This window comes from Gymnoscopelus microlampas, assembly GCF_963454915.1.
Source record: "Gymnoscopelus microlampas genome assembly, chromosome: 13".
In the NCBI taxonomy this organism is placed as follows: domain Eukaryota; kingdom Metazoa; phylum Chordata; class Actinopteri; order Myctophiformes; family Myctophidae; genus Gymnoscopelus; species Gymnoscopelus microlampas.
The window spans coordinates 47,503,450-47,515,949 of record NC_139950.1 but is presented as its reverse complement, the minus strand read 5'-3'; the positions used below and the strand labels follow the sequence as shown (position 1 = coordinate 47,515,949).

At 45.9% G+C, this 12,500-nt stretch overlaps 1 protein-coding gene across 3 annotated transcripts in view; it reads right to left on the bottom strand.

The window, feature by feature from the left end:
* Positions 1-12,500, bottom strand: part of LOC311058060 (ubiquitin carboxyl-terminal hydrolase 54-like) — a 63,230-nt gene that overhangs the window by 15,595 nt on the left and 35,135 nt on the right. For 2 of the 3 annotated variants that reach the window (XR_014602026.1, XM_084075364.1), the window contains exons 7-16: positions 12,048-12,153; positions 11,178-11,324; positions 9,510-9,659; positions 4,269-4,440; positions 3,488-3,670; positions 3,046-3,189; positions 1,794-2,118; positions 843-1,076; positions 269-556; positions 1-58 (exon numbers count right to left, since the gene is read on the bottom strand). The exon at positions 1-58 is cut by the window's left edge and continues 94 nt beyond it. Coding sequence is in view for 2 of the 3 variants with exons in the window: in XM_084075364.1 (XP_083931490.1) it covers positions 1-58; positions 269-556; positions 843-1,076; positions 1,794-2,118; positions 3,046-3,189; positions 3,488-3,670; positions 4,269-4,440; positions 9,510-9,659; positions 11,178-11,324; positions 12,048-12,153 (1,807 nt within the window). In the remaining variant the exon portion in view is untranslated. The remainder of the gene's footprint in view (positions 59-268; positions 557-842; positions 1,077-1,793; positions 2,119-3,045; positions 3,190-3,487; positions 3,671-4,268; positions 4,441-9,509; positions 9,660-11,177; positions 11,325-12,047; positions 12,154-12,500) is intronic. The other variant, XM_084075365.1, reaches the window with a different exon arrangement.

The window sequence follows — 12,500 nt, the reverse complement described above, 5'->3', positions numbered from 1 at the left end:
CGATGGAGACGCCGAGGACGACCAATGAGAGGAAGGCTTCTTCACAGCTCCGCCCTCTCTGGAAGACGGACAGACAGACAGACAGACAGACAGACAGACAGACAGACAGAGAGAGAGAGAGATCTCCTATTAAACAGGTGTTAACAACATTAACCACTTAAATCCCAGCGTCCGTATTGTGGGGAAAGCTTTTGCAGAAAATAGCAGATCGACAAGCTGTGTGCACGTGTGTGCGTGTGCGTGTGCGCGTGCGTGTGGGTGTACATACATCATGTCACTGCTCTCATAGCCGCTCTCCATCCTCTGGATGAGCCTGGGGGGTGGGCCAGGGGGAGGAGCCTGCGGCTGCTGCTCCGCCCCTCCGCGGGACAATGGCGTCGAGAGCCTGGGGAAGGTCCACCCCGCCCCCGCCCCCGCGGTGGGCGGAGCCTGGTGGTCCGCCTCAGGGCGGTCCCAGTCCTCCGGGCAGGTAGGGGGCGCCCCCGCTCCCAGTGGGCTGTAGCCGGCCTGCCTGCGCCGCTCGCGGTTGAAGATGCTGTCGATGTTCAGGGCCTCCCTGTGTCACCGTTAATGACATGACCGTTAATGACATTTTCACTTGACGATTATAATTAATTGCAATTCTGACGATTTTTGGTTGTTTTTTGGCATTGGTTTTATTTCATTTTATTATTATCTTTTTTTAAATATATATCAAACATGTTGTTTGTTTGTACATGTATTGTTTGAAGATATATGGATGTTTTTCGACAGTATTATTATGACGATTATGAAAAAACGTATTGCGATCGTCTCAAATCATTTAGGCAATTATGTAAGACTTATGACAGGGCCTACAGTACCTGCGGGGCCTCCAGGCCGGCCGGTATCGGCCCGCCCCCGACGACCCTCTGTCCCCCGTCCCGCCGCCGCCGCTGTCCCCCCCCGCGGGGGACGGCAGTAGCAGCAACGGGTCGGGAGGACAGGGGACGACAGAGGACAGTAGTAGTGAACCACACTTGGACTGCTGCTGCTCGCTGCTGCTGCTCTCAGCCCCGTTCCCCCGGACCTGACATCTACCGGAACCGTTGTTAGCGCTGTGTCACCGTAACAAAGATGTAAGTTAGCGATTAATTGTCACACACATGATTACGATTAAAAATGTAATTGTGTTTTTTTGGCATTGAAAGATTGGAACATATATACGAATACATAAACCTCATTTATTTTTTTAACTCATTAAGACCGGGAACGCATCTGTGTCATTTTAGATTTCTTTTGGCCATTCAAAAATAGTAGATCTACAAGCTCATAGCGCGGCACCGAGTGCCGCGCTATGAGCTTGTAGATCTGCTATTTTTGAGAAAACGAGAAAGTTTTGCAAATCTTTGAATATATATCTATTTTTTAAGCAAACATTTGTAACTCTAATCTTTGCTTCTGGGCCTCCCTGGAACAAAATATGTTGTCAATTTTTATTTTTAAAAACTGTTGGGATTTGGAAAACATTTTTAGAATCGGCCTCAGGTCTTAATGGGTTAATCAAAAGTTGCACAGGTACATATATGACAAATAACTGAAATATACAAAGAAATTACTACATATTTAATATTTTTATACTTAAAAAAAAGAACTATGCTTACAACACGTCACTCGTTGTAAGATTGTTGATCTGTTATTTCTGATCTGTTCTTTCTGCTATTTTTGGAAAATGTTTGAAAATGTATGAACACGTTTCAACATGGAAACGTTTATGACGATTATTCTAAAATAATTGCAAATAGGCGATGACGTAATAATTGTGACAGTCCTACCCGTTGTGGTTGTTGTGGTGGCTGGAGGAGGAGGAGGACGACGATGCAGGGTTTTTGCCGCCGCCCGCATTTTCGGCGTTGGCGACGACGGCGGCGAGAGAAGCGGGCAAGGAGGCGGAGGAAGAGGCGGAGTTAGAGGAGGAGTTTGAGGAGAGGTGGTGGAGCAGCGGCCGGCTGTGCAGCAGGTTGCTCATGGTCTCCCTGAAGTCCCTCAGCCGGCTGGACGAAGACGACGAAGAGGAGGAGGAGGAGGAGAAGAAGGTGGAGGCGGACGAAGGTCTGGGGAGAGAGGACCTGGGAACCTGACGCTCCTTTAGGGTCTCTCCTGGAGGACGGGGAGGGTTGGGTTCCGTTAAAAAGGATGACATTGATGAGCTAAAAGGAGATCAATGTCAAAGCTAACAGAATGAAAAATGCAACATGGCCGACAGTGATCTGAATCAGTGGTTCTCAAACTTTGTCATGTCAAGGACCCCCAAATTGACACTTATTAGCCTGCGGACCCACAATTGAAAAGATGTGCCTCAGGGACCCCCATAAGAGAAGATTTTTACGGCTCTAGCAGTGATTCTCAACCATTTTAATTTCAAGGACCCCCAGTTTGACATGCATTAGGGCTACGGACCCCCATTTAATGGCATCTCTATCTCTGGGACCCCAATTCGTATTGTAAAATCAATGTTAATTTAACTCTGAGAGTGTACAAATGGAACCAAATGGACCCGTTAGGGTCCATTTGGTTCCATTTGTACACTCTCAGAGTTACAGACCCATAAGGGTCCATTTGGTTCCTGTAAATCATTTAGCTGGGGACCCCCTGGTATCCCCTCAAGTACCCCTGGGGGTCCCCGGACCCCACTTTGAGAACCAATGATCTGAATGAAACAGAAATGATGACCGCTGCATGACACCGATGACAACGCTGCCACCGTGTGGTGTGGCTGACTGGACACTGCATGTACATTATATCACACATGCACAAAGCAGGTTGTTTTAAAACGTTTAAATCCCATTGTCCTGACCCCCCCCCACCCCAAAAGAACTACACAAAGGAAAAGTAATATCCCTGTACTGTTATTGGTCCTTGGACTGTAGCTGCTGCTAGCACGGGATTGGCCTAAATTTTTGGAGTCCCGCCCCCACCTACCCTCACTGTAGTACCCGGCCCGGCCCCTGGCCCCGCCCCCTGCCGACCCTCGTGTGATACCTGGCCCCACCCCCTGGCCCAACCCTGGCCCTGCCCCCTGCCTACCCTCGCTGTGGTACCCGGCTGAGGACGCCTCGTTGGTGTCGGGTTTGGGTCGCCGGGGGCGACTAGAGCTCCGCCTCCTGTCCCCGGACCCGCCCACCTTCCTCAGAGACGGCGATAGGCGCTCCTCACTGTCCGTCACTCGGCCTTAGCAACGGAAACCATGGCAACAGAGGGGGGCGTTGACAACATGATCACCAATGTCATGCAACACAATGAGAGCAGAATGAGCCAGAGAATGTGATTGGCTGGAACAGCAATGAACGAGAGGATGAACATGATAATGTGATGCTGGTACAATGAGTGTGTGTGCGTGTGTGTGTGTGTGTGTGTGTGTGTGTGTGTGTGTGTGTGTGTGTGTGTGTGTGTGTGTGTGTGTGTGTGTGTGTGTGTGTGTGTGTGTGTGTGTGTGTGTGTGTGTGCGTGCGTGCGTGTTTGTGTGTACCTGTGTGTGTGTGCTTGGTACAGATGACAGGGCCCTGGGAGGAGTCAGGTGACAGGTGGGAGGAGTCAGGTGACAGGTGGGTGAGCAGGGCCTCATGGTGCGTATCGACCCTACAGGGCCGATACGAGTAGCTGTCTGTCGACGAGTCAGTGCGCGTGTCACTGGAGATGGACGGCTCACGACCTACACACAGCACACGCACACGCACACACACACACACACACACACACACACACACACGCGCACAGTCATTTTATGCTTGGCTGCGTGCGGGTGTCATGCTCAGAAAATAAAAGATCTACAAGCTTGCAGATCTGCTATTTTCGGCACACAGCTAAGTGTAAGTCAGCCATTACGACGCCATCAAGGCCCCGCCAAAACTAGTTTTAGTTGACTAAGTCAGCTGTAGATTTAGTCGACTAAATCATATGGTGTTCAGTCAACTATAACTTAACTAAAGCATTTCAAAACGATATGGAATTTTATTCAAAATACTATGAGCAAAACTATATCAGAATGTGCTGTCACAATAACACTGGTTGTGACGGTTGTGAGTCTTCACTGTTCACAGTACTCTATAACTATCTATCTATCTACCTACCTACCTACCTACCTACCTACCTATCTATCTATCATTGTGAGGGTACCTGAGTCTTCACTATCGCAGCAGGCCTTGTTGCCTTGTTTGTTCTCTCTCTCTCTCTCTCTCTCTCTCTCTCTCTCTCTCATATGTTCATAGTACGCTCTCTCTGTGAGGGTCTCTCTCTCTCTCTGAGGGTACCTGAGTCTTCACTGTCGTAGCAGGTCTTGTTGATCTGCTGCTGCAGGTCTATGTGGTGGGGCAGGTCCTGCAGTGACACGGGCGTCCCCCGGGGGTCAGCGTAGAGCAGCAGCAGAGGCTGGTAGTGACCTTTGATACAGCGAGACACCACGTCTTTCCACTTGGGTCCGATCTGTGACATCACAAACCACAACAACACTGAATTAGGATCATCCTCGCCAGGAGGCCTGAAAACGGCCGGAGGCGGGGGATTGTGTTTTCGCCCCTGTGAGTCTGTCCGTCTGTGTGTCTGTCTGTGAACAGCTTATCTCCGCCGCCATTGGACGCCGTCGCGTGAAACTGTGCAAGCACACTCCCAGTAGGCCAAGGAAGGACCTCTGCCCCAATGTTTTCTAATCGGCCTCATGGTGGCGCTATAACAGGTCAATTTGCATTTTGGCCCATCACTCTTGAACCATTAGAAGTACAGTAAAACAAATTATCTCTGGATTCTTTGGATCATGGCACAACTTCCCACATAAGCCACAGCCATTTCCGCCTAACAAGATTGTCCACCATTTTGAGTTTTTTTTTTACCATGCACACTTGTTGCTACTTGGCTAGTCCAACAAATTTTGTTCAAAACGCACGCATATCAGTGCACATCATCTCTGTGGTCACATGATCACGTTGTATCTGTCAGCTTTTTTCAGATTTCGTTCTGATTGGTTACAATTGGCTTTCAAAGTTTGCGGAAGGTGCCTGTTTTGAACAAAATGCCACAAATCATGAACGCAGCGTCATATTGTCATGACACTTTGCACACAAACTGCCAGTAGGCCAAGGAAGAGCCTCCACCGCAACTTTTTTCAAATGAGCCAGATGGTGGCGCTATAACAACCACTTCACCTTAGGTCTTACAATCAAAAACAATTGCTCATGACACAAATCCACATATAGGCCATTTGTGCCAGGCTAGATTCTCTGCTATCTCACGTTTTCTTCAAAACACACTTCTTGCTACTACTCAATATGTATCGATTTATGTGAGGTTTGGACAACATTTATCTCTGCAGTCATGTGATCAAGATAGATCAGTCAGATTTCACCGGTTCTAATCCAATTAGCTATGACTGCCTTCCAAACTTTGCAGGCCCTGGGTAGGTAACCTGGCCTGGCGAGGATCTGTGCTCCGAGGAAAACCCTTTTTTTAGTTTGCCCTGTCCTCTTCTCTCCTCACTGCTACTGATGAGGCTCCAACAAACGATTATTTTATCAATTACTTATGCGATTAGTCAAATAGTCAAGAAGCACTTTTTTAATTTGTTTTATCTTTTATATATCAACAAATCTATGCAAGGAAAATAATCTAATCAATGTTTTCATGATAATCTATGGTCAAACAATGGTCTGACTAACCCTTAAAGTCCTATTCTATACTGTGTTGTACAATAATGTAGCATAACTTCAAGGTGGATTCAAGCGCCAAAGCCTCTTGGGTGAAAATAACCAACATGTTCCGGCCCTCGTTAACCAATTAAGACCTGACGATTGTACAAATGTCTTTTAAATCCTAACATTTTTCTGAAAAACCTATGTTGCTATATCAATGGTGCGCAAACACTTTTTCATGTCAACGACCCTCAACATGATATGTATTTGGCCCCGCATCTCAAAATATTTTGTTCCAGGGACCCCCAGAAGCAAAGATTTGAGTAAAACATGTTTTAAGTGATTACAATGATGCGTTTCCGGTTTTAATGGGTTGAGTCACGTGTTGCCCAACGTGGCCCCTCGCCCCTGAAATTAGTTTGACAGCACTGGTGTAGAGCAGGGGTCTTCAAACAGGGGGTCCAGAGAGTTTACTACAGTTACCTACATTAATCAGTTGAACCCTATAGCATCCCTATTCCGAGGAGCACTTTTAGCCAAAACTAGCAGACCAAAATAAAGCTCACAACGCCTTGTAGATCTAGAGGCTATTTTCGGCATTTAGGTTTGGTGTAGAGGGGGGGAAAGAGCAGACCAAGTACAGAGTGCAAGGTCAAGTTTATAAGTGTTGACAGTTAACCCATTCAATCCGGTCATTTTAGATGTATTTGGCTAATTCAAAAATTGATTTTTTTTTTTTTATCGTGAAAATGTTTGCAAATCTTTGAATATAAATATTTTTAAAGAGATTTTTTTTTTACTCAAATCTTTGCTTCTGGTGGATTCTACAAATGTCTTCTAAATCCTAATATATATATTTTTTAAACTTCTGTTGTTCTCAAACTTTTTTCATGTCAAGGACCCCCAACATTATATGTATTTGTCCGTGGACCCCCCATCCCAAATATTTGTTTCCCAGGGACCCCCAGAAGCAAAGATTTGAGCTAAAAATGTATACAAATATTCAAAGATTTGCACACATTTTGACAAGAAAAGAAAAGAAAAAAAAGCAGTTAGCTCATAGCGTGGCACTCGGTCGCTATGTTTGAATAGCGAAAAAAACATTGAAGAGCCCTGGTGTAGAGGGGAGGAAAGAGGGGAGCCTAGCGTAGCGCCCTGAGGGACCCCCCGGTCAATGAAGTATAAATATATATAAATAGCGACACTCACCCAGGAGTTATTTAAAGTTGTTCTGCTGTGAAAGATCCGGACCAAAACAGTCCATCTACGTAAGTTCTCTCTCTCTCTCTCTCTCTCTCTCTCTCTGTTCTGTGTGTGTGTATGTGTGTGTGTGTGTGTGTGTGTGTGTGTGTGTGTGTGTGTGTGTGTGTGTGTGTGTGTGTGTGTGTCCACGCGCTTAGCGTCAGGGAGACCGAGCGTGACTCAAAAGTGTGACTTTGATGAGAGAGAGAGAGAAAGTGTGAGTGTGTGTGTGTGTGTGTGTGTGTGTGTGTGTGTGTGTGTGTGTGTGTGTGTGTGTGTGTGTGTGTGTGTGTGTGTGTGTGTGTGTGTGTGTGTGTGCGCGGCCGCACGCAAACCAGTGTCCTAACGGTTTGTACATGTTGTTTTTGCGTGCATGTGTATTCAAATAGCTCTGCATGTTTTTGTCAGTGTATGTGTGTGTGTGTGTGTGTGTGTGTGTGTGTGTGTGTGTGTGTGTGTGTGTGTGTGTGTGTGTGTGTGTGTGTGTGTGTGTGTGTGTGTGTGTGTGACCACACCCTCAGTGTGCAGCTGGTCAGACAGACAATAGAGGGAAATCCTTGTTTTTACTGAGGTCACATGACCTACTGGACCACTGACCGGAGAGAGAGAGAGAGAGAGAGAGAGAGAGAGAGAGAGAGAGAGAGAGAGAGGCTACACTGACCAGGGTTTTATAAATATTGAACCAATGAAAAGTATTAACAAGATCATGTGACTAAATAATAACATTTCCTGAAAAGTAACAGTTAGAACATACAAGGTTATAATAACATAAACATACAAGGTTTCCTATAGCTATGATAGACATACTCTTTTTCCTTTTTGTTACGGTGGAAAAGGTGCCAAATATGGGCGTCTGACTCTTCTTCCACTGCCAGTAGAGTGGAAAGCAACTAAGTACTCAAGTACCGCACTTAAAGGGATATTTCACTTTCAAACATGCTTGGGGTCATTTTAACGTCTACTCTGGCTTCTCTGTTTCACCACAGACACTTTTTAAGTCGCTTGATTCAGTATTTACACGTATATATATTTGATATTCATTTTATCGCACGGAGGTGACGCACAACGCGTCACATTGACCCCAAACAGGCCCCGTCCGTCACATTGCCCAACCCAGAAGAAGGGGTGAAAAGGGAGTATGATGTGCTGGGTGAGCAACTCAATAAAGGTGGATGGGCGGGGATTTCCGTTACCTCTCTATTATTTTTAACTCTATGGGTGAAACACAAAAGCCTGAATAGACGATAAAATGACCCCAAACATGTTTCAACATGAAATATCCCTTTAAAGTATACTTTGGAGGTACTTTTACTGTACTTGGAGTGTTGCTTTTTTTCAAAAACAAGCCACATTCAACCGGCCACAACTATGCAACAGATTACCGTTACAGGACACTTTTTTCCCCCGATTCTACGAGACCCCCGTGTGTGTAATGAGGCAATCATGGAAAATATTCCATGATTTTACAAAGGTTAGTAAAAACACTCGAACATCGCTGGCAGTCCAAGAATTAAAGGGACAGCTACCACTCTGAACAGGCCCTTAAAGGGACAGCTACCTCTTTGAACAGGCTCTTTACTCTTTCACTGAGTATATACATTAATAAACTCACCCACTGCCAGCGTTTTCGTGCTTTTTAACCTTTTCAACTGGTCCCCGAAAGTTTTGATCCAGTATGATCCATGGTCGGACCGTGTGTGTAGACACAAACAGGATCTGTGGCTGTCGCCCAGAGGAAAAGATTTTCACCCGCGAGCTGACTTTCACGGCAATCGGACACTGCATTCATGATTTGAGGCATTTTGTTCCAAAAATGAGTTTTTCTAAATTAGACCTGCTGGTGGCGCTATAACAGGCCAATGCGAAAAGGCTGGCATTACTTCCACGGCCTAATGGGAATGCGCGTGTGAAATTTCACGAAAATCGCAAGCTGCGTTCATGATTTGAGGCATTTTGTTCAAAACAGACCAATCCTACAAACTTTGGAAGCGAACCTTAGCCAATCAGGATAGAATCTGGGAAATGGGACAGATCCGGGTTGATCACATGAGATACTGTGTACCGATTTGCAAGACGTTTGGATAAAATCTGTAGGAGTAATATAAAAAATGGGTTTCGCACAAATCGGCCTCCTGGTGGCGCTATAACAGGCCCATGTGAAAAATTTGGGGCAGAGGTTCTGAATTGGCATCCAGGGAGTGTGTGTGCACAGTTTCGCATCGACCGGGCCAACGGTGCCGGAGATTAGCTGCTCACAGACAGATGGACACACGGACACACGGACGGACAGGGGGTAAAACATACTCTCTCGCCATGCCTTTCGGCCTGGCGGAGACAGCCAGAGCTGTCCATTCATTTGTTTAGACCATGTTGAAAATAGGATGTCTCACGTAATACAGTGGCAAAAAAAGTCAACCCAAGATATAAGCATTTCCAGGAAACCAATAAACAGGAAGTGGACGGAGGCGGAAATGTTCAGATGATGTTGTTTCCGGATCCGGGTGAGCGGAAAGTGAAGCTGATCACTCGGGTGAAAGAGAACAGCGCAATCTTTTATAAGACAACTAAAGAATGAAGACTCGTCCAAACTAGTCCATGGCAGGCAAAGAGTTTTAACGGGACAGCTACCTCTTTGACGTGGGCGTCGTCAAAGTACATCCACCGTCGTATCTTGGTCTGGAAGAAGAAGGTGGAGTAGTGCTGGCCGTAGTAACACACCATGCCCACTAGGTAGAGCTCTGCCTGCCGGGCCTTGTCCTCTGTCACCCTGTAGAACAACTGAACACACACACACCCGCGCGTGCGCACACACACACACACACACACACACACACACACACACACACACACACACACACACACACACACACACACACACACACACACACACACACACACACACACACACACACACACACACACAGTTATTACACTGTCTGACAATATTGTGTTATAATATTATGCAGAATACTGCCACATTTCCTGTAAAATGTGTTCTTTGGAATAACATCCTAATTATTCTATAGACGTCTTAACAGACGACGTCACACTGATAAGAACCAGTATGCGCGCGCAGGTCGGCACCAAATGAACCCCACCGCTCATAGGATGCAATGTAAAAGTGGTCACGGCCTCACGTGTAAAAATGCATCCCATCAAACTTTCAGATGCCGTTTTTCTCCCAGTGTGGAGGAAGAATGCTTAAGGTTTTTACTGTGATCTCTCGCTCTTGAAATATATAATCCTTGGTTTCTGTTGTGTGTAAACAATAATAACAAGTCAAAGCAGTTGTCCCCCAAACCCCGCCTCCAGTGGCCGTCATAAGAACAGAGGGAGCGCTCTATGATCACGGCACCAGAACCTGCTTGGCTCGCGCAGCTGCAGCCCGTCAAGCCTAATTTATGCTCTGTCCCGCGAAGGTGTTGCGAGCGGAGAACGGCCGAGAATAGCAGACCTCCAAGCTCACAGCGGCAGTGAGCTTGGAGGTCAGCTGTTCTCGGTGCGCAATACCGTTGCGCGATGAAGTATATATGTCTCGCCAGGGCGCACCTCACTAGCCAACACACAGGAGGAGGTTGAATGAACTGAAACCAGCGCACTGGGGACCTGTTGGGAATTTATTACATGAAACAGTCACATGTGGGTCCAGTCTCAATGTTTGTAAACAAATAATTGGTCTATCGGCTGTCCTGTATCAGGAATGGACAATGTATCCAGGCAGTATCTTCATTATAAGACTATGAATTGACTATGAATTGTCTTTAATTTAAGCTGTTTCATTTATTTAAAAGAATAATAGTAAAATAAGAAGGTTTTGGGAGAAACAACAAACACACTGAGTGACATACATTATTAATTATACTAAAAAATGAATTAGAATTTGCCCAGTTCCTTACTTCAAAACAAGCAGATTTTCTTTATTAAAAAAATATATATATTTCTAACATTTTTGCTTGAGGTTTGGCAAACCTGTAATTGATTTCCCAGGGAGGATAGGGCATTCTATGAAATATCAAAAACTATAATAAAAAAAAGAAGTGTGTGAAATGTTGTGAGCTTGTAGATCTGCTCTGTACAAACACACAACCTGGACGTGAGGCTATAGCATGTCTCATGATTCATGTGACACAGCAGTGTCACGTCCAGCAGGGGGTGTACTTGTACAACAAGCCTAATATTTAGCCGATTATTGTGGCAAAGATAACTGTGATTAAAGATATTATCGCGATAATCAAAATATGCTTAAAACTTCAAAAGTGTGTGTGTGTGTGTGTGTGTGTGTGTGTGTGTGCGTACATCTCCCAGCCTCAGACAGGTGCCCAGGCTGTGGATGACGTCCTCAGCCAGGTCAGAATGATCAGAGTCCCAAACCAGACCGATGGTGATGATCTCTGGACTGTTGAGCAACACACCACGGATACGCAGCTTCTCCCCACAGTTACTCTGCAAGAGACAGAGAGACAGGCAGGCAGACAGGCAGGCAGGCAGGCAGGCAGGCAGACAGACAGACAGACAGACAGACAGACAGACAGACAGACAGAGGTTTTACTTTTTTTTTAAACAATTGAAAATGTCAAAGAAATAATGCTTCTAGTGTTCACCCTCAAAATGCCCTTTTTTCTATCGATTAGTCATCCCATCAGTGACGCAGGAGGGGGGGTTTGAACATACTCAGTTGCATACCCAGTTGCATCTACTCTATGGATGAGTCACCTCATGGAGACTAACCCTAACCCATGGACACTTGAATTCATGGATATTTCTTAGTTTGTGTCTCATTCCTAAGCCAATAATTTGATGATCGGCAGCGGTTCCGGTAGGAGACAAAAAGAGTCTCCTTTGTGTCTCCTACCGGTACCAAAAACAATATCCATGTGTATCCATTTGTAAAACACAGCTATGTTAGAGAAAACTATCTTACAAAAACAATAAGAATTGTGCATTTTCTGTCAGAAATAGCTATACATCCATATAGGAAAGCTTAGCTTGGGATAAACTCTCTCTCTCTCTCGCCCTCTCTTACACACACACACACACACACACACACACACACACACACACACACACACACACACACACACACACACACACACACACACACACACACACACACACACACACACACACACACACACACACACACACACACACACAGTGTGTACGTACGGGGCAGTTCCTCAGGTCTCCCATGGTGCTGGCGTTGCGTAGCAACTCTCCAAACATGTCGGGCGTGGCTTTCTCTCTCATCTCCACCATCTTCACCGCCTGGTTGCTGAGCAACACACAACACATGATCAGAGAGACATAGACACAATGACAACACCGGCACAAAACCTTCAAATGCATAAGTGACAATATCTGAATCCAAGTCACAACAATTTATAGACCAATTATCTGTTTACAAGCATTGAGACTGGACGCACAGGTGACTGTGTCATGTAATCAATTCCCAACAGATCCCCAAACCTGTTGTTTTGGGGTGCGCTGGTTTCAGTTCATTCAGCCTCCTCTTGTGTGTTGGATAGTGGGGTGCGCCTATAGCGAGACATATGTACTTCACCCCGCAACGGTATTGCGCGCCAAAAACAGCTGACATACAAGCTCAAAAGCGCGTTGCGG